Source organism: Canis lupus, chromosome 17 (assembly GCF_003254725.2).
Source record: "Canis lupus dingo isolate Sandy chromosome 17, ASM325472v2, whole genome shotgun sequence".
Classification (NCBI taxonomy): domain Eukaryota; kingdom Metazoa; phylum Chordata; class Mammalia; order Carnivora; family Canidae; genus Canis; species Canis lupus.
The window spans coordinates 8,429,636-8,457,036 of record NC_064259.1 but is presented as its reverse complement, the minus strand read 5'-3'; the positions used below and the strand labels follow the sequence as shown (position 1 = coordinate 8,457,036).

At 48.8% G+C, this 27,401-nt stretch overlaps 1 protein-coding gene across 10 annotated transcripts in view; it reads right to left on the bottom strand.

Annotated features, from left to right (window-relative positions):
- LPIN1 (lipin 1) overlaps positions 1 to 27,401 on the bottom strand; it is a 131,800-nt gene that overhangs the window by 19,367 nt on the left and 85,032 nt on the right. For 9 of the 10 annotated variants that reach the window (XM_035700478.2, XM_025454638.3, XM_025454635.3 and 6 more), the window contains 13 exons: positions 27,270 to 27,395; positions 24,833 to 24,940; positions 21,415 to 21,544; positions 19,797 to 20,109; positions 18,661 to 18,754; positions 17,860 to 18,050; positions 15,808 to 15,901; positions 14,759 to 14,828; positions 11,507 to 11,599; positions 8,231 to 8,310; positions 2,389 to 2,515; positions 1,178 to 1,326; positions 646 to 732 (listed from right to left, as the gene is read on the bottom strand). In XM_035700478.2, coding sequence (XP_035556371.1) covers positions 646 to 732; positions 1,178 to 1,326; positions 2,389 to 2,515; positions 8,231 to 8,310; positions 11,507 to 11,599; positions 14,759 to 14,828; positions 15,808 to 15,901; positions 17,860 to 18,050; positions 18,661 to 18,754; positions 19,797 to 20,109; positions 21,415 to 21,544; positions 24,833 to 24,940; positions 27,270 to 27,395 — 1,662 coding nt within the window. The remainder of the gene's footprint in view (positions 1 to 645; positions 733 to 1,177; positions 1,327 to 2,388; positions 2,516 to 8,230; positions 8,311 to 11,506; positions 11,600 to 14,758; positions 14,829 to 15,807; positions 15,902 to 17,859; positions 18,051 to 18,660; positions 18,755 to 19,796; positions 20,110 to 21,414; positions 21,545 to 24,832; positions 24,941 to 27,269; positions 27,396 to 27,401) is intronic. The other variant, XM_049095316.1, reaches the window with a different exon arrangement.

Below are 27,401 nucleotides of genomic sequence, written 5' to 3'. Positions count from 1 at the left end.
GGCCCTGACCCTGGAGACAGGGCAGAGTGAACGCAACGGCCGTGGGGCTGAGCAGACCGGGGTGGAAGGTGCCCTGCCTCCGGTAAGCAGCGACGGGCATGTGGACCACGCACTCCTGAGTGAACTCATGATATTAATTCTTCTAATAACTCTGAAAAGCCAGTAAGTGAAGGTGAGAGGTGCCTGACATACGACAGCAGTTTACGACCTAGCCCACCTCCAGGCGCAGCCGGTGCGGCCCCAGAGCAGGTGCTGTCCTGAGCGGCAGCAACACAGCAGAGCGCCCACCCCCCAGGCCCTGGACAAGGTGAGCACTGCAGCCAAAACCTGCCCGGAATCTGTACCTTTTAGCCCAAACCACATCGCTTGGCATCAGAGCACCACTACCTCACCTCACCTGAGGAGACGGGCCTCAGTATGAAATGAATCTCAATCCCGCCCCAACGCTGCCATCCTCCCTTGGCCAACAATTCTGGAGACTTCTATCACTTCCTCTTTTGAATTTGAGGGAGTTGGCAGGATGAGGACCCACAGTGTCCTCCACACCCCATGGACACTGCCCCCACGCTCAGTGTCCAGGCTCCGCGCTCAGGGTGTCGTGCGCCCGCAGAGTGCAGGAGGCAGGGGCAAGCACCCAGTACTTACTGGCTCACTTTGTGGTACAGCTTCGCGATGCCCTGGTGGGTCCAATCTTTCCCCAGGGTGGGCAGAATGTGGCCAAGAGTATCTGATCTAAATAAAGACAGAATTGAGAAAGAACGCATTAAAAGGGGCATGACAAAAGGGGGGAAAGCCCACTCTGATTCACGGGACCAGAAATACCTCATAAAATGTGCAACAAGCCCCCGACTCACTTGCTGGACAGAAAGACAGTAATGAGAGAATGTTCACGGAGGGCTAGGTTTCCACACAAGGGGGCACCTTCTCCCTGACTACGTATCAAGTCTGTGACTTGCAAAATCAAAGTGAAGAGGCCATTCAGGAAGTCGCCCTTGGGGAGCATCCACGTGAGCAAGGGCATGAGGGAAGCAAGCCCCTCGCCCCTCGCCCCTCAGCACTACGGCTGCTGAGGCCAGGATGGAAGATTCCACGGCCGCACCACGAGCCCAACCACAGGAGCCCTGCGGCCCCACAAGGAAGGCGAACTCGCCCACAGCCCCGAGGCAGCCACACCCACCTAGTGATGGTCCCATCGATGTCGGAGATGATGACTTTATCGTCCCAGTTCCACAGGTAGATGGTGCCCTCGCAGCGACAGGTGCCTTGGTACTGTGTGGTCACGCTGAACACCACGTCGTTCGGGCCATTCTTCAGCTTTAAGCTTTTCTGAAAAACACGAGTCACATGTCCACTATAGGGGAAGGCCCAGATCGAGGGCCACCGGGCTTCTGTTCCACCAGACGCTAGGTCAGGGTCATTGTTCCCGCTCACTGCCCTGGGCCTCTGCATCATTCTGCCTCCAGATGAGGATGGTTCTTTCCAGGATCAGCCAGGCTGAACCCCAGCTGTCCCCACGGGGTGCCCCCGGAAGGCGGCTCGCCCACTCCCTGCAGGGTGGGGGGACAGGCCGGCAGGCTTGCCACAGTAACTCCACCTTCGGCGCGGGACACACTACACCATGAATAAATATGACGGACCACAACGGGGGGCACAAAGCCAGGCATGGAGGTCTGTTTCCTTGAGTAACCGCAGACCCGAGGAATTCACAGCAGATCGGGAAAGCAAATTACCTTTGGGCGGGTTTGCATCCTGTCGCTGGGACCCAACAGGGCCTGCCAGCTGGCTGCCTGACTCCAGGTCCCCCCGGCATCGCTGGCCTGAGCCAGGTGCCATGCAGCGGCACTGAGACGGGGCCTTGGTGGTGTTAGTGGGGGTCTGGCCCTGACCTCTTCCTGTGAAATGTCATCACAGCTTACCCCGGCCCCTCACTGATTCTTAGGATGAAAGCAAAGAAGATACTTGCTCACTGACTGTTCATGGTCCAGGGAAAGAAGGGTCTGACCAAAATTGGTGATATACCCCCTCGGAAGAAGACTCTGTGACCATGGTGGCCCCGGCCACCTGCAACTCCCTAAACCCCATTGCAAGTGCTTAATCTCCCCCAACTTAGGAGATGTGCTCTCATTAACAAATCTCTCTAAAAATGGAAAAAGCCTGGGAGACTCGGGTCTATCAGTCATTTACATCTAAGGATGCATTAGCTTCATCAGGCTGCCCTCCTCCAACACTTGAAAACAGGAGCCTCTAGGGCCACAATGGCGAAGCGAGGCTGAGGGGCCGGCCTGGCCAGGTGCTGAGGTTGGGGCACCCGGACCACCAGGCCGCGGAGTCTGGGTGGCCACGCCTCAGCCAGCGCCCACAAAGACGGCGAGAGAACAAGACACTCACCAGCTGCTCTGAAGTGAGCCGGAGGGTCTTCCTGTAGCTGACATTGGACAACAGAGGGAGGTGGCTTGCACTTGATGGCTTGGCAGCTGCGTGCTCTTCATCACTGGAGGATGATTCATGCTTTATTCTGGAACACACAGTGATGTAATCACCAATTAGGAAATGCATCTGGGTAGCCATTAAAAATGCATTAGGCCGGAATCAATGACAGAGTCAATCGGGTCTCTCCCGAGTACTGTCTCCTGGGTGGTCACTTACCATCTGCCATTACATTTATCAATGAACGCTCGCTAACTCCCATTCATACGCCTCCTGCATTACTCATCTGGGGCTGCCTCTCCTCATTCACTTCCCTGTTCACTAGCTATCATCACTCTATTTTAAACCAAGACGCTCCTTCTTCCTGATAAACAGGGTTAAGCTCCCTCTTGCCAAGGATGCTCGCAAACATTCTGTGGCGGGTCTAAGGCTGCAGGCCAAGAAGGCGAAGTCCAAATTTCTACACACCCCGGCGATCAGGTCCAAGTTTATGCCTCTCCACATACACATTTCCATACACATTTCCAAATAACCAGGAAACTCTAGGACATCAGTCCTCCTCCTCCACAAGCCGCAAACAGGCTGTCCCACGAGCAAGGGCTGCACACCTCACCTGCCCATGCAGGACCCACAGGGCCAGCTCCTTACTCCTCCAGACTTCTCTGTTTGGTGAGGGGCTGGGGGATGCTGATGAGAAGCAGGCTCGTTTTCTTTCAACAGCTCTTAAAAAGCATATCAGTAATTAGATGTTCCCTCAATTACAATGCTGCTGGAGCATCATCCCCAACCCAGCAGTGTCAGCTCTGCTTCCTGAGGCCATTGCCTTCAGAAACATCTTAACACTCTACAAAGTTAATAAAAGTTTGTTAAGGCTAAGTGGAAAAGCAAGCACGTCGCATCCTCAGGTGCACACCTTCCTGCCAAGCTTCCTGCTCGGGGCATCCCTTTATGCAAGACTGACACGCCAGGGGCCGGGTCATTTTTACCTCAATGAGTCCTGACTTCTCCATGCTCATGTCACGTCCCGTGTCCTCCAGGCTCCTGTTCTGCCCCCACCTCCCCCCTTCTATGCAGCCTGTTGCTTTCTTACCCTGTGTGTTCACTCCAGAGCAGTCCCTGCAATCCACGACTGTCCCAAACTAGGGAGGACACCGTGACACAGCATCCACTTCTCTGTTATTTCTAAGAGGAGCTGAGCCTCTGTCCACATCTAGGAGGGGCCCTTCCCTAAGCACCTGCTGCCCTGGTCCCACAAGAGGGAGCCTGTGGCCCTGTGGACCGGAGCTCTTTCACCTGATGCTCACTGCACTGCACCAGCTGCGGTCAACACAGCAAACAGCCTGGCTCCTGCTGTCCCAGGGCCTCCTCTCTGAACAATCACAAGACCTATGATGGGAAGGCAGACTTGGCCATCACCAGGACATGGTGGCTGTGGTGAATAAGCCAGGGGAACAGGTCACTGTGTCCACAAAGGACAGCACATGTAGGCTAGAATCCTGGTTGGTTCGTGGCAGGCCTGGGCTACGTGCGGATGACTCTAACCCATGACACTGTGGGCCGTCTCTAGGTAGTGAAAATGATGCAGGGGTTAGAACCTGAGGAGTCCGGGTTGAAACTCCACAGGAATCAGGTTGTTACGCTAAAGAGATTGTTTCTTCTTTCAGCCCTGACTTCCTTATCTCAAAATGAAAAGGAACAAACCGCATCACACCCACCAGACATTCAGGATGCGGGCACATAACCGCAACAACCGGACTGGGAGACACGAGCCGCACTCAGAGAAGGCCTCACACGGGGAGAATTCTGGGTGCCTCTGGATTGTCTCTAAAATGACACGTTCCAACAACAGTCCTTTCCAGTTCTGGCCCCCGTGGCTCCTGCGAACAATGCTGGTTCTTCTGAACCTACAACCCACGGATTTCCAGCCCAGGAAGATGCAGTCCTGGAGCCCACCAGGCCCAACAAGCACCCAGGTGGGAACCAGGATGCAGGCCCCTCCCTGAAGATGAAAGGTTTATGCTCCAACCAACCAACGTGGAGTGAAAGGAAACCCTGATGTGAACCAGAGCTCCCAGGACAACAGACTGATGTGTGTCTCTGCTCAGAGGGTATGAAAAAAAAGGCAGCATTGCTGTTAATCCCCATCTGCTGCTTTAAAAAAGGAAAGAAAAAAAAGAGGAAAAGAGAGGAGAGGAGAGGAGGAGAGGAGAGGAGAGGAGAGGAGAGGAGAGGAGAGGAGAGGAAAAGAAGTGGAGAAGAGAGCAGAGGAAGAGGAGAGGAAAAGGAGCAGAGGAGAAAGGAGAGGAGAGGAAGAGCAGAGGAGAGAGGAGAGGAAGAGGAGAGGAGAGAGGAGAGGAAAAGGAGTGGAGGAGAAAGGAGAGGAGAGGAGAGGAAGAGCAGAGAAGAGAGGAGAGGAAGAGGAGAGGAGAGGAAGAGGAAGAGCAGAGAAGAGAGGAAACGAAGAGGAGAGGAAGAGAGGAGAGGAAGAGGAGGGGAGAAGAAGAGGAGAGGGAGAGGAGAGGAAGAGGAGGGGAGAGGAGAGGAAGAGGGGAGAGGAGAGGAAGAGGAGAGGAGAGGGAGGGGAGGGGAGGGGAGGGGAAGGGAAGGGAAGGGAAGGGAAGGGAAGGGAAGGGAAGGGAAGGGAAGGGAAGGGAAGGGAAGGGAAGGGAAGGGAAGGGAAGGGAAGGGAAGGGAAGGGAAGGGAAGGGGAGGGGAGGGGAAAGGGGAAAAAGGAAAAGGAAAACCGCCACCACCAACTCCGTGCGGCAGCCCATGTTTGAGGGAAAACAGAAACAAACCCTGAAGCGGGAGTTGTACAGTTGGCTGCTGGTGTAGCCAGCTCAGGGCAAGCATGTGACATCCGGGGACTCTGCCACCTGCACAGGCCTGCGATGGCCCATGAGCTGGTGCCTGCTTTACGACGCCTGCAAGCAGCACCAAAACACAACAAAAAGGGCGCATCTTGCTCGGAAGTCTGTGTTGAAGAGTAGCTGTGAACAACATCTAAGTTAGCACTTGTCACAGTGCGCATTTCTCAAATAGGATTTTAATGATGTGTATGGTGACAAGCATTTTGCTCAATTAGGAGACTTCGGGGAACCGCTCTGTCAATCAAGCCTGTCAATGAGGAGAGCACTCCAACGCCTTCTCTGTCAGCTGTGCCCATCCAATGGGGAGGCTGAACGTCTAAGAAGCTAGGAAAAAATGCAAAGATTTCCATTTCTCCGAAGAAGTTGATGGTAATATTTTTCTGAATCTCAATTCCTCCTCACAAGAGTCAATGCTCCATTTTTCAGGTTTAAGAAAGAAGCATAGCGTGACTAACTCACAGAACGGTGAATTGTCTTAAACGATTTCTGTTGAACTGGGAACAGCATCTGTGCCAACACTTGAAGAGGATGGTACCGGATGGTAGGAAAATCAAATGCACCTCACCAGCTGATGCTGCAGCTCCAGAGGAGCCGCCCTGGGGTCCTGCTGCTCGTCCCCTCACCCCGGCCTCCCAGTGTCCTTCCTGGTCCTCCATGAGACTGCTGCCAAGGGGAGAGGACCAGTAGCAGAAGCCGCTGCATGTCACACTACCAGCTAGTGTCATGTTTTGTGCCCTTTTTATATATATAAGATGTATTTATTTATTTTGGGGGGGGGAGAGCATCTGTCAGTGGGAGGAGGGGCAGAGGGAAAGGGAAAGAGAGAGAGAGAGAAGATCTCAAGCAGACTCCCTGCTGAGTACAAAGGTGCATAGCCAGACGCCGGACTCACGACCCTGAAATCATGACCTGAGCTGAAATCAAGAGTCAGGTACTTAACCGACTGAGCCACCCCAGAGCCCCACGTTCTGTGCCTTTTCAACTGTGGGCCAGGTCCACCCCAGAACCACCTCCTGACTGCTCTCACTCAGCCACCGCAGGCACACCTCCTGTGTGGCCCTGTCGGGTTTTGCGTCCTAGGTCTCCTTTTTTGTCCTCACAATGCTGTGAGAATTAAATCAGCAGATATACGTGGGGTTGGTAACATCCTTATCCATATTTTGCAGATGGAGGAGGAGACACTATGGGGCTGATGGCTTCACCAAAGATCACATAGAAGATTGACAAAGTCTCCGCTCTACGTCCTGCTCATGCTGCCTCTCGTGTTTGGAAATCGTGGCTAGGACAAAGACCGTTCTTGAAAACAATTCCAAGAGAGCAGGATGTTTCTAGTGCAGCGAAACCACTGGTTTAAAGGCTCAGGGCAGGTGGGCTGGCGCCTCTGCTTGTGTCCCCTCTCACCATGTCACCTCTCTCCTGGGCTGCCTTCCCCCGCTGCTCTGGACCTGAACATCACACCTGTTCCTTTGCTCAGATATGGAAGCCAGTTTGCCCAAAGCCAGGATTCCAAACCAGGTCCTCCAGACTCCCAAGTCTGCTGTCTACAGCCTGCTGCTGCCCACTCACAGGAGTGAACAATGACCCCCCCCCCCGAAAGTCCACTGGCTTCTGGCCTGCTTTACACATCCCTTTGCAGGACAGCACACCCTCAGCCTGCGCTCCATCGTGAACATACCAGCCTTCTCCCTTCCGAGCTCACGCAAAGGTACACTCAACATTCCAGGCTGGGAAGGTCCCAAATAATTGTGCTTAAAAGCCCTCTTCCAGAGAATGAGACAGAGACAGAGGGCAAAAAACTGAAAAGCCAACCCCACTTCCCTCTCCAGTGTAGATGGGCAGAGGGTCAGGTGCCGGGGTCCCACCAAAGGAAACAGCAAGGGTGCCCCCAGTAATATTCCAGCCAAGAACTGGAGAGGCCTCTTAGTCATTTTCGAAAAGGTCTACATGCTTCTACACACAGAACAATAAAGAAATCAGGGTTTTTTCCTACTTCTACCTATATGGGCTTCTGTTTCCCATCATGGATTCTAGAAATAAAATAGCTGATGATGCAGAGCTATGGCCAGGAGGCTGAGGACCTGCAATCTAAGCCTGCCTCTCCTATGAGCCAACAATGTATTGGGAAAAACCTCTCAATTCAGGAATAGCTCAACAACACCTACGAAGTACCTGCTACATGTCAGGCATTCGCTTAGCTTCTACGATACAAAAGTGGTTAAGATCTGCAATCTTGCCTTCCATTAGTTCGTTAGTATTTCCTGCCGGCTAAATAAGAAAGGCAATCCTGGGTTCCTAAATACAGAAAGAACCTAAAGGTAAGGTGATATGTAAAAGGTGTTATATCAGCTCACTCGGCGTCAATATACATTGTCAGCATCATAACCAACGCCTGATGGCTTTGCATTCAGATCAGAGTTGCCTTCAAATCCCATACAGATTAACCTAAAGACAAAACATTAATAGTTATCTATCAGTTGCCAAGTTACTGTGAATCCATATAGATTCTTAGAAAAGTATCAACGTAAGCCCCAGTAAGTATCTGAACTACAGAGAAAGGCAATTTCCTTCTGAAAGAAACTTCTTTCCACGTTGCTGTTAATGTTCACATTTGTCATCATCCTCCTCCTCCTCACCGCTTCTGTTGGATTCCGTACGTTCAGGGCCACCACACACCAGCACCCAGAGAGGCGCTCTAGTTACACGACCTCACTGAAGCATCACGTTTACTTTGCAAGGGGGATATCTAGGGGGCAACTGCCTCCATTTGATTCATGGGAAACCAAGTGGCTCCAGGTCGTTGAGTAAATCCAGAGCCAGGGCTGCAGGCCAGGTCTGCATGTGTATCCGGCAAACCTCTGAGCACCCGGCAGGCACCTGCCATGCCTTGGGACACAGAAGGGGGCTGTCCCAGCCCACGTGGACTCGTGCCATACCTGGTGGCCATGCTAAGCTGTGACGGCTGCTCCCCGGTGCTGTGGCTCTTCCCAGCCAAGCACTGCTCTGGCTTACTTTCCTGGAGAGCAAGACAAGAAAGAGTCACGAGAGTAGCAAAGAGAAGTAAATGCACATCACAGCCGGTGTTCCACAAGCCCGGGGCAGCGCCCCAAATGCTATCCCCAACATTACACGCCCCAGGCATGGCAGGTCCCAGTTATTCCTTTGCTTGGAAGCATTCAATTAAGCTGAGAAAATTTTTTTGACAGAAATGAGTCTGTTTTCCATAAGTGTTTGTGGCACCAAACCAAACTTCATAATCACTGTAGCTTATGCAAATGCTTTATCAAGGGCTGCTTGGATACCCGAATATTTTCAAAATATTTTCTTATAATTGCTGATAGAAACGCTTGAAAATATTTTCACACCATATTTTGCTTGGGAAAATGTGGATGCCTTCTCTCTTTCTCAACACCACACACTCTTAATAGAAAATGCTCCTCCGATGTACTGGAAAGAGCTCTGGAACTCTATGAGATCTGGGCTCAGCTCTGCTTCTCTCGCTTGGGAAGCCTAGGCAAGTCATGGAACCTTCCAGAGCCTTGTCTCCCCACCTGTGGAAGTGCCAGCATCTCCTAACACTGCTGCGAGGACCACAGAGATGCTGCACAGATGCACAAAGCCTGGCCCACCGCAGGCCAGGGAGGGGAAGACACCCCCAGCCCCATAGTCTTTCTGGAAAGTCATCACAGAATCACGCAAGGACAAAGGACGTACAACTAAATCCCATTATTTGGGATCATTTCATTTGGTCAGGAGGTAGGTTAATGTTTTCAATGTTAATAAATAAAATGAGAAAAATAAATAATATGTCAGGGTGACCATCTTAACAAAGGATGAGTACAAACTCTTTCCAAATATTCTTTAGCTTTTTATAAGCACACAAATGATTGATGTGACAATAAGCCCAGTAATTTTTAATCTATTTACTGAGGTAAGTTAGCTACCATTATCAACAATTCTTTATTAGACTAGTTCAAAAACATATATCTGAAATAAATGTATTTCAGTTTAAGAAATGTTTAATTTCTTAGCTATTCCTTCATGCCGGCATCTACCTTAATTCAAACTGGTGACAATGTGAATACTCCAAAACAAATAGGCCTTTGAAATAGGAAATAGCCCTCTGCTAAATTCTAGAACATTCTACTCTCCAGTGGGGGAACTAGAAAGGCCCTTTATGTTTTAAGTCACCTAAAGCAAAGTGTATGTTTGCTCTAATGTGTTTACATTCCTTGAAGGTAATGGAATAATTGGTCAAACTCAGGTATGCTAAGAAAATATCAAACAATTTTATCTTGATAAAATCCTTCCACCAGACTTTTTCATTGAACTCATGGAATAAATATATTGAGCTCACTGGAGTTTCTGTTAGTATTATAATAACCAACTTGACTGCTGTGCTTGGGGTTTCTTTATACTATATTCCAAAAGTAATCAGCATTCCCTCAAATCTTTGCCAAGCCCTGCCCTGTGTCCAATACGGGCACCAGGGATATCCAGAACTAGACGTGGCCTCCGCCTTCCTGGAGTTTAGGATGCTGAGGAGGAAGAGACTATGTTAATCAAATAGTCACACTAATATGGATACAATTACAAATGCTGACAAAACGTATGAAAGCAAAGTGCACCTGCAGGGCTAAGAGAGCATGAAAGCAAAGTGCACCTGCAGGGCTAAGAGAGCAGAGACGGGGCAGCCCAGACTAATCCTCTGAGAAAGAGCTTTTTGAGATGCTAATTAAGTAAAGGAGGGAGTGAGGGGGTCCTAGGAACACCAGGCAAAGGGAATGGCATATGCAAAAGTCCTGAGGCAGAGTGTGTTTTCAGCCAGTGAAGCTAAAGCAGGGAGGGCAGGGAGAGAATGACAAAAAAGGCTAAAGAGGGATGCAGGGGCGAGGATACACAAGTGCAGTAAACCATGTTAAGGACATTGGTCTTAATTATGAGAGCCCTGGGAACCCAAAAGCTTTTAAGGAAGGAATAACACAATTCGGACCAGTATCCTAAATCGACCAGTGCAGCTATGGTATAGAGGCTGAAGAAGAGAAGGCAAGAAGAGACCAGTCGACCACTGGAAGCAATCCTGGGACAGATGGAGCTAGTCCACACTTGGCAGAGTAGAACTGGAGCAAGATGGGCATATCGGAGATATATTTAAGATGGTAAACGGATAGGACGTGGTGACGAACTGAATGTGGGAAATGAGGAAGAAGAAAGGTCTAGCCCATGGAGGGACACTGGCACTATTTTCTGGCTATGGTCCAATGAAGGAAGAATTCACAAAAATACCGTGAGTTCAATCTTAGAAATGACCAGTTTGAAGTGTCCTGAAGCATCCACATGGAGATGTCCACAATGCCGGCTACTTGATAAATGGACATGGAATACGAAAGAACGTCTGGTTTGGAAATAAAACATGGGCATGAGTGGGGCTGCCCAGGGAAAAGCAGGCTGTCCAAGCAGACAAGAAGGCCTAGGACGACCCTCAATGACCCCCTCGGGGGCAGAGCCAGAGGCATGGAAGTCAAGCAAGGAAAGTGCCTCAAGAAAGAGATAGAGAGGCTGCCAGAGATCTGGAAAGAAGTACAGGCATTTATAGGCATGGACCCCAAAGTCATGTATGTTTAGACACAGCACTTAAGTTTGAAAGGACTGATGAGAATTAGTCTACCACTCTAAGTATCACCTCACTACAATTATACTCACAAGCAGGGCAGCCCAGGTGGCTCAGCGGTTTAGCGCCGCCTTCAGCCCAGGGCGGGGTCCTGGAGACCCGGGATCGAGTCCCCCGTCAGGCTCCCTGCATGGAGCCTGCTTGTCCCTCTGCCTCTCTCTCTCTCTCTCTCTCTCTCTATTGTTCATGAATAAATAAAATCTTAAAAAAAAAAAAAGTTCCTTACTATTAAAAAAAAATTATACTCACAAGCCACAGGAAGATACTTAAAAAAGAGAATTAATCAGATTGAATTCCTCCTGAATTGGCCACGGTCTCCACGGGGTCAGGAGGTGACCCCAACTCTGTACCCACACCTGCCCTTCCTCTGCCCATGTTCCAGGATGCCTTTACTGCTTCGCCACAGAACTGGCTTGTGAAAATTCAGTATCATGGCCTGTGCTTATTTCTCTGACGTACAAGCCTAGAAACAAATTCCATAACACAGAACCCCAAAATTAACTGAGCTAAGTAGAAACACCCTTTTGTTTTCCACGCTTACCTCTTTGATTGTGGTATTTCTTCCCCTCCATGAAAACCACCATCTTCCTCCCTTTCTGGGCATCTTATCCCTCACGATAGATTCCACAGTGGCCTGTTTTAAATGGATGGTAACATAAATAATGGAACCAAAAAAAGATCAACTTAGCACATCCAAACCAAAAGACACACACATGCAAATTAAAGTACAATTTAAAAAAAAAAATTAGAGAAAACACAACATACTATTTGTGGATTAAAAAATTTCGAGAAGCAGAACCTAATGGCGTCCAAAATCACATGAAGATAACTTAAGCATGAAGACTTAAGAAGATGTTAAAAGAATAAACAAACAACAAATAAAATACAACACGACAACAACAAAAAAAGAGAGCATTGAAAATCATTAGTGATTAGTTAAGACCAGAGGTTTTCAAAGTAAAGTGATTTACTGGTTAAGATACTGTACTCTCAGTGTGATGGTTAGAAAATTAAAAAATGAAATGATTAATATGGAATATAGGGTAAAACAGTTTTAAACAAAGAGTAAAATGCATCTCTTTAGTAAATGTGAATTGCCCAATCTGGACAAACTGAAGCCTGGTAGGTACATTTGGGTTAAAACCTCAAGTAGCAAAAGGAAAACTCATCCTCTTGCCCTAAAGAAATGAAGGTTTAATGGGGGAAGATTAAATATTAATTAATAATTTTCTAAGTATTTCCAAAGAAGAAAATCTTTCTCTTGAGGTGAATTCCGGCACCAGGTAAATAGTATCTCCTCTCCCTTCCTTGGTTCACAGAACCTATCAGGGAATGGATGACCCTCTCCTCCCACTAGAACAATTTACATCTTTCAACCCAACAGGCTGCAGGTTAAGTAGAAAGATTAAAAAATTCCCATATTTCACCCGAAGTGTGCTTTTTATCATTTAAAAATCCCTATGTGATACGAAGGAAACTGAATACACAGAAAAGCAAACCATGTGTACCCTATTCACCAAGAGGATAATTCACACAGATGTCAATTACTCTATTCCCCCTAAATTCATCCATAAAGGTAACTAAACCCCAATGTAAGAAAAAAAAAACTAGCAGGATTATTTTCATATCTAGGCAAAGCGACTCTCAGGGTCATTTATAAAACAAATAAAAATAGCCAAGAAAATTCATAGACAGAAGAGTATTAAGTAGGTACAAGCCTTATTAGATATTGAAATGTATTGAAAATATATCATAATGAAAAAAATGCATCTTGGTACATGAGTAAACATATAAACGGAACAGAAGACAAAGCCCAGAAATGAATCTAAATTGATAAAGAAACATCAAACAACAGGCTGTAGCTATAAGTGCCTATCAGTGAGGAAGGCGGTCTAACCAAAGGTACCGGCATAGGTAGCTATGCCAGGGCCGGTGGGTTACTTGCCTCCCTGGGCACATCATCCCCTTTCTTTCTTGCCAACACATCCAAAACTCTGTTCATGACTCAGGCGCAAAAAAAAAAAAAAAAAGACTCGGGGCAATATGTTCTGACCTCCCTTGGTCTCCGCCACGCATGGTCATTCCACTGTTTTATCAGCACCTGGTTTGGCAGTGATCGTGTGACCACATGGCCAGTGAAAGGGGAGAAGTCTGCCTCTACCCTTCCTATTTGGGACGGGGCTGTTTGAGAGGATGATGTGGGGGGCAGCCACTTCGTGATCGTGACGGGAAAGCCAAGACAATCACGGAGAAACTAACCCTGAAACTACCAACCTCGAAGATTCTTACCACGTCGGAGAATAAACCCCTATTATTTAAGCTGCTGGTAGTCATTCTGTTTCCTACAAAGCATCACGATTCAACAACCAGCTGGGGAAGCCCCGACTTGGTTCCTGATACCTCGCTCACTCACAAAATAAAATCCGGACACATCAGAGATTTAAGAAAGCACTAGGGGAGGGCTGCCTGGGTGGCTCAGTTGGTTACGTGCCTGACTCTTGATTTCAGCTCAGGTCTGGATCTCAGGGTTGGGAGTTCGAGCCCCGCACTGGGCTCCATGCTGGGTGTGGGGCCCACATAAAAAAATAAAAAAGAAAGTACTAGAGGGAAAGCTGACATATTTTCACAAGTTTGGAAAATGGGAACGCAGGGCCATCCTAAGCGTGCTACAAGACTCAACAGCCATAAAAGATGGACAAATTCTATATATAAAACTAATTCTACATCAATAAACGCCATAAGCAGAGTCAAAAATTACTGACAGCTTGTAAAAAAATTTAGGATGCATAGCACAAAGCCTCAGCTTACGAGTCATGCGCACATCTTCTGTGAGTTAAACTGTTTCAGTTAAAGGATATCTCTACCGCATTGTTTTTTTCTTACTGATTTGTAAGATAACAATTTACCCTGAGCCATGAATACCATGTACACTATGAGGAAACAAAACCAGGGAGGAAAAATGACCTCAGGTAAAGCACCACCACAGATGAGGTCACAACCTCCAAACCCCAAATGCTACCCACGCAGGTGCGTGCACACACACACACACACACACACACACACACAGGAAGGAGGGAGCGTGGGCCCAACAAAGTCAGAGCTGACTTTCGAGAACTTCAGATATCCTAACTATCTGATCTGCTGCAAGAAGCACCTGCTGAGTGGATGAGGGAGACAAGGAAAGACATGGTCTTTGCAGAAAAAGAATGTATAATCTAGCAAGAAGATACAATGTTGAAAAGCTGACCAATTCCCAGCGAGTGTCCGGTGAGTCCTGGGGGGAGCGTGACAGCCTCTTCCTGCGACATCACCTGCTCTCTCCTGCAGCGAGGACCTGCCAGGCCCTGCACTCTGCCCTCCTCACCTAGCAGCACTGCCGCTAGCGCTGGCCCCCACACCTGATGCGCCCTCTCCCTGCAGCCACACTGCCACCTGCTCAGGCCCTTCTCTCTCGTCCCCTCGTCACCCCTGGGCTCTGACATCCAGTCACCGACCTGCTCTGTCCCTACCTACATCCCCAGTACAGCAGATTGGGAAAGGAACCCTGCAGGAGGCAGGCCTTGGTCTGGCGCTGCCACGATTGGGAGGTTTCGCCCTGATAAGCAAGAGGGGGGAGGACATTAAGGGTGCAAGAGAGGGAGATTCCAAACTCCTGACATCTGTAATCATGAACTTCAAAAGATCATAATGTAATTAACTCTGTGGTTCTAAAATAAAAGTTAAATTCTAACTGCCCAGATTAGTCTGCCCATCGTGTTTAGTGCCACCCCTTCGGCCTCATGTTAAAGCTCACCTTTGGCAAAGGTTTCTGGAAGGCCTGCATGGCCAGGAGCAGAGGCGCTGCTGTTGTCCAGTTATAATATCTGATGTGAAAGAATGAAATAGGCGTCAAAGACCAAAGCTCAGCCTGAACAATCTTTCTAATGTCACGAGAGACAGTCAAGGAAAACTCTGGAATCCCAGCTGGGTCCTTAACAAGCCCAATACTGTTGCCAACACCCCAGCTCTCCCCAACTTGCCCCTCCCTTGCAGGGACCCCTCGTCCTGCCGACCTCACAGCAGCCCCTCTTGGGGGCCAAGCACAGACTGGCAGATGTGGTCAGAGACCCCCGTGGCCAGCTGGAGGGAGCCCAGGCTCCGTGACGCATCAAGCCACCGATGCGCCTATGGCATTTCTTGCCACACTTCATGGAAAAGGCAACTAGGGACCCCAGGTTAATACCTAAATACCCCCGACTTCCTCTCGCGGAGAAAAGTTTGCTGATAATCTACAAAAACACCTGCACATCCCCTGACCTCAGTCAACAAAGCTCCAAGGGGTAGATAGGCAGTCTATTCTGTGAACGCCCATGGACTATACGGGCCTGAGGCTCACAGGCCAGGGGCTGAGACTGGATGTCCCCCGTGAGATGACAGTGCGAGTGTATGGGGCACAGGGGCACCTGGGTGGCACAGCTGGTTGAGCATCCGACGCTTGGTTTCAGCTCAGGTTGTGATCTCAGGGTTGTGAGATCGAGCCCCGCGTCAGGCCCTGTGCTTGAGAGTCTCTCTCTCCCCCTCCCTCTGCCCCTCCCACTCAGGCTCTCTCTCTAAAATCAATAAATCTTTTTTAAAAAACCTAGTACCGATGAATATTAAAATCCACGAGATTGACAGTTACATCAACCTACCAACTATACAACAACACAGTATTTTGCCAAGAATGAAGAGATGATAATAAATTGTAACAAGGACTTCATTTCACATGTTTCTAATGTTTACTGCCTGGGTCTTTGCATCAGAAAACCTGAAACGCGAACAGTCCCATGTGACAGCCCAAATGACTTTCTAAGAGGAACCTACTTATTCCCGATCTTCACCACAAGATTGGGGTCATCGATGAGAGCCGGGTTGTCCACAAACTGTTGATAGGACACAGCTTGTTCCAGAAATGCATCTGTGAAAGCAATCATACAGAATAAGGAGAAAAGAGAGGGAACATTTTCACCTGCTCATTCACAAGTGTTTTCTGAGAGCCTGTGCATTCCGGCTGTACAGACAATTCTTCGACTGTGTTTGTAAAGGGGCCTCAGTTAGTTTTGGGGGACAGCGTCTGTGTGGACATGAAGGGTGGCCGGGGGCAGTCTGAGGACATGGGGGAAGTGTATGTGTAGGCAGCGAGGCAGGGAGAGGCGTGTGGGAAATACAGTTTCCCTACGAGAAGCAGATGAATAGCGAGTAGGCTCAGAAACCAGGCCACTCAGCTCAAGTCACATTTGTCAGCGTGAGCTTGTGTTGAGCAAGTAATCAGCGTCCCTGAGCCTCGGTTCCCTCGTCTGCCTCCTCGGTGGCTGGACGAGGTCGTGAGGAGAAAGCACAATGCCCCGTGTAGAGCAAGGGCTCGCTCTGTGTCAGTGGGCGTGGTGCTGGTCACTGTCACGTGCAGGACATGCAGGACACAGCGGAGGCCCGGCCTCCTGACTCCAGCTCCTGTGAGGAGCTCTGGCCTAAGGCCCCGGCCTCCACTCAACATCCCCCATTCAGCCGGACCCTGTCTTGAGCCTTGATGACAGCTCTGACCATCTCTCTGGCCCTAATTTGTCCCTATTCCTTCCCTAGGGGAGCCTATATACCCTGGATGGAACCAAGGCCCAGCAGACCCGGGACGTTGGGAGTCACTCCTGTCCAGCAGAAAAAGACCCCGTGGTCCTGATGCCAATTCAGACTGGCCACAACACGCACCTGAGGGATCCTAATTCATACCACCAGGTACTCTCCTCGGGGACTCCGGGCCATGGGAATCTGGTCTCATCCGTATGGACCCCCGTGAGAGGACAGTGTGAGCGTATGGGAGAGGGGGCGCCATCGGACACCAGCCTCCTCGGAGTGCGCTCACCTCTTCAAAGCCCCAGAGCAGTTGGGGGCAGAGATGTGCAAACAGAATGTGGCTGGTTATTAGAGGGGAGGGAGTCTTAAAACGACTTCCTGTGATGGACTAAACCCGCTGGGTCACATAAACTAACCCCCTTCAGCTCATCACCAGGGGGATGGATTATTAGCTGGTTCAGGTTCCAGAATAAGGGGCCTCACTGTCTGTGTGAGAAGAAATTCACAAAGCCCTGAATGGACTTCAGGAGGGAGACAGGAGTGTGGATGGCCGCCCAGGGCAGGAAGGGGAGACGGTGGCTCCTGAGTGGCAAGGGGATGAAGGGCACACCCTCGCCCATCCTCGCCTAGAAAAACAGGCCACTGTTGGCAGGGGGGGGGGGGCATGATGAAAAAGAGAGAGGCCAGTGGAGGTGGGAGGGTGAGAGAGGGTCACCCGGGCGACTAGGTCCACTCGAAAAATTCATCAGTTGGCAATGACTGATGCATCCTCCACTGGGGGTGTTGGGGCCACTTCACCACGTAGCTGTCAGGAGACCCTGGGAAACCACCGCTACGAATTAACTCGCCACCTCCGCCAAGCCTATGAGCACCCCTCGGATCCAGCTGGCAAGCGCCCTGGACTTGCTCAAACTCAGACGTCCCTCCCTCCCCAGGCCCCACAGCATTTCCGCACACTTGCGATGCTCCGTGTTTCCAAAACACCGACACTCCCACCGGGCGGCAGGCCCCCGGAGGACACCTCTGCAGGGCGGCCACCAGGCAAGGAGACCCCCATCGCGCAGCAAACACGCCTGACGACACGTGGCCCCGAAGCCACGTGTGACCACCACAACCCTCCGGGCGGCCCACCGCCAAGCCAGCAACGTTCAGAGCTGCAAGGAGTCATTTGTGCCATCCCCCCAGCAGGAGCACAGCCAAGGGACAAGTGACACGACGTGAGCCGGAGAAGCCCGGGCCTCCGGATGTTCCGACCGCGGGCCACGAGGGGGCGCTCGTGGCTCAAAGACGGGCCGCGGGCTCCGGTACCTTTGGTTATCTCCCTGTTGTCGCTGAGGCCCCCACACAGGGAGATGGCGATGGACGGCAGGTCCCGCAGGCCGTCCGAGGTGCTCTCCACGCCGCTGTCGATGCCAGAGCTGCCCACCGACTGCGGGGACTGGTTGGCCGACCGGGCTCCGTTGTCGCTGGCGTGTTTGGGGAGCCCCGAAGGATCTCCGCTGGGAGGAGGAAGAGGGGAGATGTGCTGACGTCACAGCAGCAGGGGACAACCCCCCTCTCCCCCGCCATGCGCCAGCCCAGCTCCCAAGGCCACAAGCGAGGCCACCTCGGGACCGGGACAAGGACAGACACGTAAAATGAACTACCGTGGGAGAGAAGTGATTCTTTTATTAGCCTCTCGTCCTCCCAAGCCTCTGTGACATGAACCACAGAGAAAGAGGCCACAGGTCGCGGCCACCACCCTCCGAGGAGCCAGCCCTCCCTGCAAGTCACAAAGCTGAACAGGGGTCCCCAAAGGCCACAGGAGAATCTCTCCTGGGGAGGGAGAGGGAGGTGCAGCCGCCCCCTCTTGGCCACCGATTCGGGTTGTGGGCCACTGCGCCCCCGTGACATGACTGTGGTGTCACCCTGGGAGCCAGCCTCATGCCTGCCTTCCCGGTCAGAAGGTGGGAAGCCAGCCACACGGGGATGTAGCCACACACGCGTCCACAGAGAAAGGCCATTGTTTTCTGGTTGCTTTTCACAGTAAAATCTGGGCCTCCCGCTGCCTATTCCAGACTCACACAGTTAAACATAGAAAATGATACGAGGAATAAAAAGAAATCTTACTTTTTAGGAAAATACAGGGCAGCCACCTCAGGATCCATGTCTGTGAGGTCATCCAAGTAGACGCCGTCAGCACCCAGGTGTCTGCTCCGCTTGTCTGAAAGAACAAACGGGTCAGGTCAGAACTCTGGTCTTCCGTGGACTTCTGAGCGGCTCCAGAAAGCAGTTGAGCCTAATGTGCAAACTAGTTCACAAGGGCCCCCCCGGCCCAGGAACACAAGAGCTGGGAAGTCAGCAGCGTGGCACGACTCCAGAGGCAGACTAACCAAGTTGGCGTCCACCCCCCACTGCCAAGGGCGAGCCCTAGACCGTTGTGTGACCCTACTGAGCTCCACCCCCACCTGTGCCTGACATGCACCCAGCACTCAATATCTTGAAGCGATTGTCATCATGATCTTTAAATGATATGATGATGACGATGATGATACACTTGCTTGTATCAATATCCCCAGGCCCGGCAGCCTACAGGGTACATCGGCGGTCACTGTGCACCAGGACTGCAGGCTTCCTGTTTCCTTCTGCCAGAGAATTAGGTCACTGGTTCATACAAATCTAGAAAGCGGCACCAAGCTCCATGGTTAACAGAGCAGGCTTGACGTCATCCCTCCTGCTGCGCAACTGAGTGTGTATCAAACCAGCCGTTACAGAGCAACGACTATGTGCCAACCATTATTCTGAGCACAGACAAAATGAATGTAAACCAGACCAAAAAGATTCTAGATCCCACAGAGCACGTATGTTCTAGTAGGGGAGTTCCCGGCAAAATAAAAATAAGCCAATGTCATCTGAAATAGTGATACACGGCATGTCACAATTAAAACAGAGAAATGGGCGAGGGGACCAGGATTAGCTCAGTAATCAACGTCCTCTGGAGCCCCACGTGGGTGAACACGACTTCATCCCTCTGGATCCTAGCACCCCAAGCTATAAAGTGAGGGGGCTCATTACACCACCCCAAGGCTTCCTTCAGTCTGATTTTCTAGAACTAAATTCCGATGAGTTAACAACTGCAGCAAAAGGGCATACACTGAACATGCCAGCTTCCCCCCTGATATATTCAGGACTTCCAAGGGCAGGAAGGGTAACATGCCAAGCACCAAGTCTACACAGAAGGAGCTGGAACATGCTGGCCTTCCCACCTTTTTTCCTGGAAGGAGAATCCGTCTTGCTTGCTGTCGGGGCTACACTGGTAGAGAGTGGTTTGGGTTCTTCAACTGTAGGTAAAGGTGGGGCTGCGGCCCCTAAGGCCTCGACATCTTCTTCGTTCACAAACTGCATCTCCGTGGAAGGCCTGCCCGGCTCTGGGATGGACGGCACGGGCGGCCTGGCCAGGGTTGGCGACTGGTCACTAAACGCATCTGAAGATTCACTGTGAATGGTCTGAAAGTGCATCTTATCACAGATTTTTCTACTGTTTAACGGACTGCAGTCTTTCATCTTGTGTGGAGATGACTACGTCGAAGGGGCAAAGAGACAGAGACAGAGGAATGGTCAGAGTGTGGGCAAACAGAAAAACAGAGTTAACCCAAGTCACACAATTAACCCATTAACAATCTGCAGAACTGTCTGCCCATTTTGCAGAGAGATGGGTAAGCCTCATGATCTCCGTACCTGCCCAAGGAGTCTACACACCAGAATAGCAGTCCCAAAGCAAATGAGCTTTCATATGAAACATCAACTGCCAGATGGGCCTCGTAATGGCCAAGAAACAGAAGCAGCTCAAGTAAGTGTCCATCCGTAGAACAGGAAGTATATTCACATGATGGGTAGTTCGCAGTGATGACAACAACTGAATTAGAGTTACATACGATACCATGATGAATGTCACCAAGCTAATCTCTGCTGTGAGCGGCAGGAGGGTCTTTATCCCTCTGGGGGGTCGTTTGAGCAGTAACTGCAAAGGGTGGGGCTTCCGAGTTGCTGGTTAGGTCCCACGTTTCCTTCTCCGTCTGGGTGCAGGTCCCATGGACACAGTCACAGTGTGAAAATTTACAGATCTGTACACTTACGATCTGTATGCATGTTATATTTCAATGAAGTTCCAATAAAGGCCCAAAATATGAGTGAAGAAGTACAGATCTGGGGGTTGGTTCACATGAGTGGGAAGTCAGCATTCCTGATTCTACTCCTCCAAGGAGTTCCCAGTTACGGAAGACAATTATCCAAACAAAAATCAAACTGCAATTTATGGGTTGGAGGGGAAGGGGGAAGGTATTCATGTCTGTGTCCAATCTCACAGCTTCTAGCACAAATGAAAACAACACTACAGCAGGTCTGTGGTTGGAAGCGTTTTGCCAGAAGAAGTGATGGGTTAGCACTTTCACGCCATTTCCGCAGCAGCAAACGACATGGATTTGTAAAGACGGTTGGCTGGGTCAGCACTACAGCCCATGGGCAGAGAAATCAGCGTTTTCCACGAAAGCCAAATATAACCCAGAAAAGGAAAGAACCCACAACTCTACCTCAACAGACCTTCCCTCCCAAGAGCTGCCCATCTGGATTCTTAGTAGGAAAGCTTTCAGCATTGACTCATTCATTCATTCATATTACAAATATTTGCCAGGGATACAAGAAGCTGTAGCATCTTCTAAAGGCCGTGCAATATTAAAAAATATTTTATAGTAATGTTTTTAAGATTCTTTTAAGACTGGAATATGAAACAAAATTTCTTGAAAGAAAACACTGCGCCCATTTCATGTTTTTAGAAACTTTCTTCAGTATATGGACAGAATTGGGGCGGGGGTGGGGGGAACTTACCTTTGCAGCTTGTGGCAATTCTCCCCAAAGCCAGAGCATTTCTAGGTTATTCTTCTGCATCGTCCTATCGGTGGCCTTACTGACCAATTCTGAATCACTCTTAGGTGTCGAAGGTCGAGAACCTGAAGGACTAAAGAAAACACAAACCCATGATTAAACAGGGAAGAGAAACTTTTTTAAGATGTTTTTTGGGTCCAGAATTCTATGGTTCAAACAGCCCAGAAAATGCACACAAGCTTCATGACATTCCCACCTGTGGCCACCAGGGGTCCACAGAACACACAGCCTGGATGGAAGGTGCTCCCAATTTGGGTAACCTAGCCCAACCTGCCCCCCAGTTCCAAGTAAAGATGAGAAGAAACAATTAGAAAGGAAAACCGAGGAAAGGAATGAGGACAATAGGAAGGGAAAGAAGTCTCTTCTCATCTCAAAACCACCTGTCTTTCCCCACTTCTCACCCTGAGCTCACCTCTCCTGCGTTCTCAACTCCCAAACCAAGTCCATCAGCTCTCACCTGCAAAGGGGGTGCTGCTGATCTCAGACACGTACCCATTACATTCGATATCTAAAATATTTATGAATCCACACTGGCTTTGGAAACAGGAAAACCGCATCACATGCCAACTTTGCCACAAATGCCAGGTGCCAAGAATAAACTTGCTTAATGTGGCAGGAGCCTCTATGTTGAGACTTCATAAAATACTCTATCTTCCAGGAACACTTCAAAGACCCACCTGTGTGCTAAGGCCTGCTCTGTAACAACATATCACAAGGCTCAATTCTCGGGCCAGCTTTCAAGTGGTTGTAACTTGTGTTCCCAACATTTTCCATATTTCTATTCTGGCCTGAACAAAGCCTTCCCTCTGTTCAGCCAGAGTGACCAGCCAAGGGTAATCATCTTATCTACAAACTTCTCACAGTATCCTAAACAACATCTGGATAGGAAAATGTATCCATTTGATCACTCCCTGACTTCATCCTCCTACATCATGTCCCCCAGAGTAAGACAAAGGTGGTACATGAAGCAGGGGACAAAGATGCCATTTTCCTTTTGCGCCCTCTTTTACAGACCTTCCACTCTCCTGAGTCCCACTCACCATCGTGCTGGGCCGCATGGACCTGTCTGAGATAGACTTCAACTCCCACTGAGTATAGCTTCCTGTCAGGTCAAGGAGTGGTCATAGATGAAAGCTAATATGTATCAAACCAAGAGGGACCCTTAATGGTTAGTTTAGGTCCCAGATCTCTTCAGTTGGGCCATTTTAACACTCTCTCTCTCTCCTCCATTTCACACGGAGATGCTCAGAGGCTGGTTCACTGTCCATAGTGCCCAGTGCCCACCAAACCATCCCCATGGTATGTGGCTACGGTACGGCCCTCATGCTCTATTTCTCCATGTGTGGAGAGGAGGGCCCTAAGACAGCATATTGTGGGAGTATATACAACAGGACACCTCTCCCAACACACACACACACTCACACCCTCTTCTGCCCTATGGGAAGTGGTCCCACAGGAAGAAGACAGATAGCTCCATACATCTAGGTGATAGAGTGTTCATCACTGTCCAACCGTGCTCCCTCTAGTCCTCTAATTATGCTTTTCTCCCGAGAGTCATTGCTTTTCTGGCACTGGTTATCTACGATCCTATATTCACTATCACTGAAATGTGCAGAGAGGGTGTTGCAGCTACCACTGTACCTAAAACCATGACCTGAACCCATTTTTTCTCCAGAGTCATCACAGGAAAAGTCCACTGGAATCAGCTTCCTATCCTCAACAGCTTGCACCCAAATCTCAAATCACTTGTTTAAAAAGCTCCTATCATATTTTATTACATAAAATATCCTTTATATTTTGTGGAACAATAACTGTCTTACCCACTACACTAAATTAAGCAAAGCTCTTTAGACAAGAGTTTGCTCTGAGTAGGTGGTCAGCAAACTTTGTCTGTAAAAGGCCAGAGAGCGAGTACATCAAGCTTTGTGGATTATCCGATCTTTGTCTGAAGTGCACAACTCTGCCGTGGTAGCACAAAACTGGTCGTAGACGATATGTGAACAAACTGGCTGCACTCCCATAAAACTACAAGAACAGACAGTCGGTCGCAGTCGGCCCATCGACTGTAGTTTGCCAATCCTTGCTCTAGAAGGCAAATGCTGAACACAGTTCTCTGTGATGCCAACTCCAGAATCCCCGCTGTTCCGATCCTCTGATAAACACCCTAAGCCATAGGCTTCCAGAAGTTTTCAGGTCTGCAAATGCCTTCACAGAGAAACAAGCCCTGTGTGGAAATCAGAAGCTTGGAGTCCCACCTCTCACACCCGATATGCCACCACAATACGTGGTGGCACGTTGGCAACACCAGCCTTTGTCAAAGGATTCCGTACACAAATACATGCACAGGTTCCGTGGAATTCAGATTGACAGAAGGTGAATCGGGGAAAAGACTCCCACCGCTGGGAATGATTCATAAGAAAGATGGTGGTACCAGATTTTCCCGTTATCAAATATTAGACTTTTAAGGTAAAGGGTTGTTCAAAAAAGTAAGCTTACAAGGTCCATGATTGATTTTCATTAATAGTGCATTTACTAACCACATAATAGCTTTCAGGATTTTGCCAGGCCTGGTTAGGCAAGTTAGTTTTAACCATTTAGGACTCAGTTTACCCCCTTTCAAAATGGCCTTTACACTGCCCATGCAACCTCCAGATGAAGCACATCCTGAGACTTGATTCTTTCATCAAAAAGAAAACCAGTTTCCCAAGTAGAAATCAATCAGAGGTTCATTTGTTAACGTCCATGTGAGTCCATCATGTAGCTTGGAGTGTGGACAACACGGAGGAAATGGAGGCAGGAATCTCAGACCACAGCAACTGATGAAAATACAAACCTATGATCCTACACCTTAAGATCCACCCCATGCTACGCTCCAAAATCCCATTCTAGAAATGCTGTGAAAACAGGATTCTATTATTCAGTCTAATGAGCTACTTAAAGACTTATAATAACTCCCCTTATACAAAAGATCTTATAAACTTACTTGTTGAACAACCTTAGACAGAAAGCAAAGATCATATTACCAATTTTCACGTCATTATTCTGTGTTGCAAAGCACTCCACAAAATTAGGAAAAACTATATACTTAGCCATAATTCCCAGAGAATCAAATTTAGTAGTGAAAAAAATTTAATCATCTACAAATGCTTAAAATCAAAGGAAAATAATCATCACTAGGTATTTCCTCTATGAGTAATTTGGTTAGTCAAGTAGATTTATAAGATTTAAACCAAAAGTTTCGCTTCTACAGTCTCTATGTGTTTCCGGCATAAGTAATTTGGTCAATGGTTAACAGACTGGTAAGGGTTAGATCACAATTTTTATTATCCAAGATCCCAAGTGGGGAAAAGAGCCCCTCTACCTTTCTGAAGCATGGAAGTATGAAGGCTGTGGAGGGCAAGAGCTAGAAAGGCCTCCCTCGGCCGCAACTGCCAGGTGGGGGGCAGTCCTTTGGCAATCTATCGGGCTACTGGATACCACGTGATATACATTAAAAGAAAGAAAAAATCATAAGTCAATTAAATTAAGTTTCATATAAATTCTTTTGACTACTCTCCACAATAATATTTGTTAGAAAATGAACATACTTAGGCCTCTGACAACAGCAGAATGCTATCTGTTGAAATCACTATGAAATCAACACAAATTTTTTGAACCCCCAAAACAAGTGGAAACTGTCAAAAAGAATCATTTCATTTTCGAATTCATCCATATGCCCATAAAAGACTGTTGTTCTCTGGTCAGAATTTAGTGCTTAATCAAACAACATAGTCCAAAGAGCTGATAATTTCTGCTGCCAGTTGTCTCTTTAAAGAAAACATGTCATTCCAAGTATGGAAATGTATCTGTGCTAACTTGTAATTGCATTTGACAGCAGTCAGACTCACACGATCTGACACAGTCGCTATCCTGGATTCATAGAGCAGGAAAGACAGAGGGACACATCAGGGTTGTGTTTCCAACATTTATTTTAAGCTCTTAAAATTATGGGCAGCCCAGGTGGCTCAGTGGTTTAGTGCTGCCTTCAGCCCAGGGCGTGATCCTGGAGACCTGGGATCAAGTCCCACATTGGGCTCCATGCATGGAGCTTGCTTCTCCCTCTGCCTATGTCTCTGCCTCTCTCTCTCTCTCTCTGTGTCTCTCATGAAAAAAAATAAAATCTTTTTAAAAATTAATAAATAAATAAACTCTTAAAATTAATATAGAAGTGTTTGAGCAGATTTTTCAACCAATTAGTGGTTTCATTCCACATAATCTCCTTCCTAAGGTACCATCCTTTTCCCTCCTTAGGGTTCATTGCTACACATGTGGGAGGTTCCAGAAAGGTCTAACATCTGCACTGTCCCTTATGACAGCCACCAGCTGCACGTGGCTATTGAAATGTGACGTGTCCAAACTGAGGTGGTCCTTACGCGTGAGCTACACGGTGAACTCAGAGACTTAGTGCGGAAACAAGAATGTGAAATGTCTCATGAATAACTTTTTGAAAACGAATTAGCTTGGTAATATTCTGGATATGCTGGGCCAGAGGAAACAGATCATCAAAATCAACTTTTTCAGTTTCTTCTCACTTTCTAAGGATGACTGCTTGAAAACTGTACATGTCCTATGTAGCTAGCATTCTGTTTCTGTTGCACGAGGCTGGCCTACAGACCGACCCCCCCCCGAGGACACCTCCAGGCCCCAGCCCCGACCCTGGTGCACTGACACTCGCTGTCCCGGTCCTGGCTGGACGAGGCATGGGACAGATCTGGTTCTCTGACTCGGGACTCCAGCACACGCTGCTCACTGTGCTGTCCTGTTGGCGAGATCACTCGGAACTAGGAGTGATGTTTGGATGACTCTGGCTTTAGGCAGGGAGCCTTTGCAGCAGGGGTTCTTACACTTCCACTGAAAACCGTAAGTCCATCTAACACATGAGGAACAAGAATAATCCAAGAATGTCCCTGTCACTAAGATTGGTGTTTCTCAATCCCTTTTCATGGTTAGTGCACCCCGGGACAGTGGAGGCATTCCCCCCTCCAACAGTGGCCCTCGCTCCACCATGGAATTTTATCACCACGGATGGACTGTGAATGTGCTCACCATGCTTGGAGGCCCTGTGGAGGCCGCAAACCATTATAATATCTAAGAATTCTCTGCTGCCCAAGAACCAGGTTTTGTCCCAATGGGAGTGATACTGTCCTTGCTGAGAACATTTGGGTTACATCTGTCCCTTCCCCAGTTCTTCTGAAAAGTACTTGGAAGGGCTCATGTACTCTCAGGCTCTCAGGGGTCTCATTGCCTAAAAGTCTCTGGGGTCTTCAGGACGGCAACCCACACACTGAGCAGGTCTGGGTCTCCCAAGTTTATACAGTTCTTTTTGGGGAAATAAACATTCTGGCATTCAGCAGAAGGGATTGAGCATGAGGAGAGGCCTCATTCTGACAAGCCCGAACCACCTCAGTGGCTCCTAAAAGAACGGCTGCACTCCCGAATCCGACTTGAGGGCCAAGTGTCAAGAAAGGCCCCACCACCTGTTTCCTCCTATTGACAACCAGCACTGAGTGACTTAACTGGTTTTTCTTTCACTGTTACCTGTGGGGAGCTAAGAGCTATGTTTCCAGTTTGCATATGATTTCAGATAGAAGTCTACGGTCTGCACGTGTTGTCAATCCTGATCTGTACCTCTGACTCTAAACTGCATTTTTTCACTTTTTACTCATATTTCATGATTTTGTTAGACACGCTTCATACAATTGACTTTAAACCCTCTGGACCCGGGTAGGCGAACACACACACCTCCCCCAGCAGCTTACCTTGCGCTGGGTGACCACTCTCTATCAGAATTAGGGTATGATGCCGACTGAGGATAAGTCATGATGGGGGAAGGGCTTTCCTTAGAAACATCTTCTTGGAATACAGGTATATCGTTAGGAAGATTTCTGGAG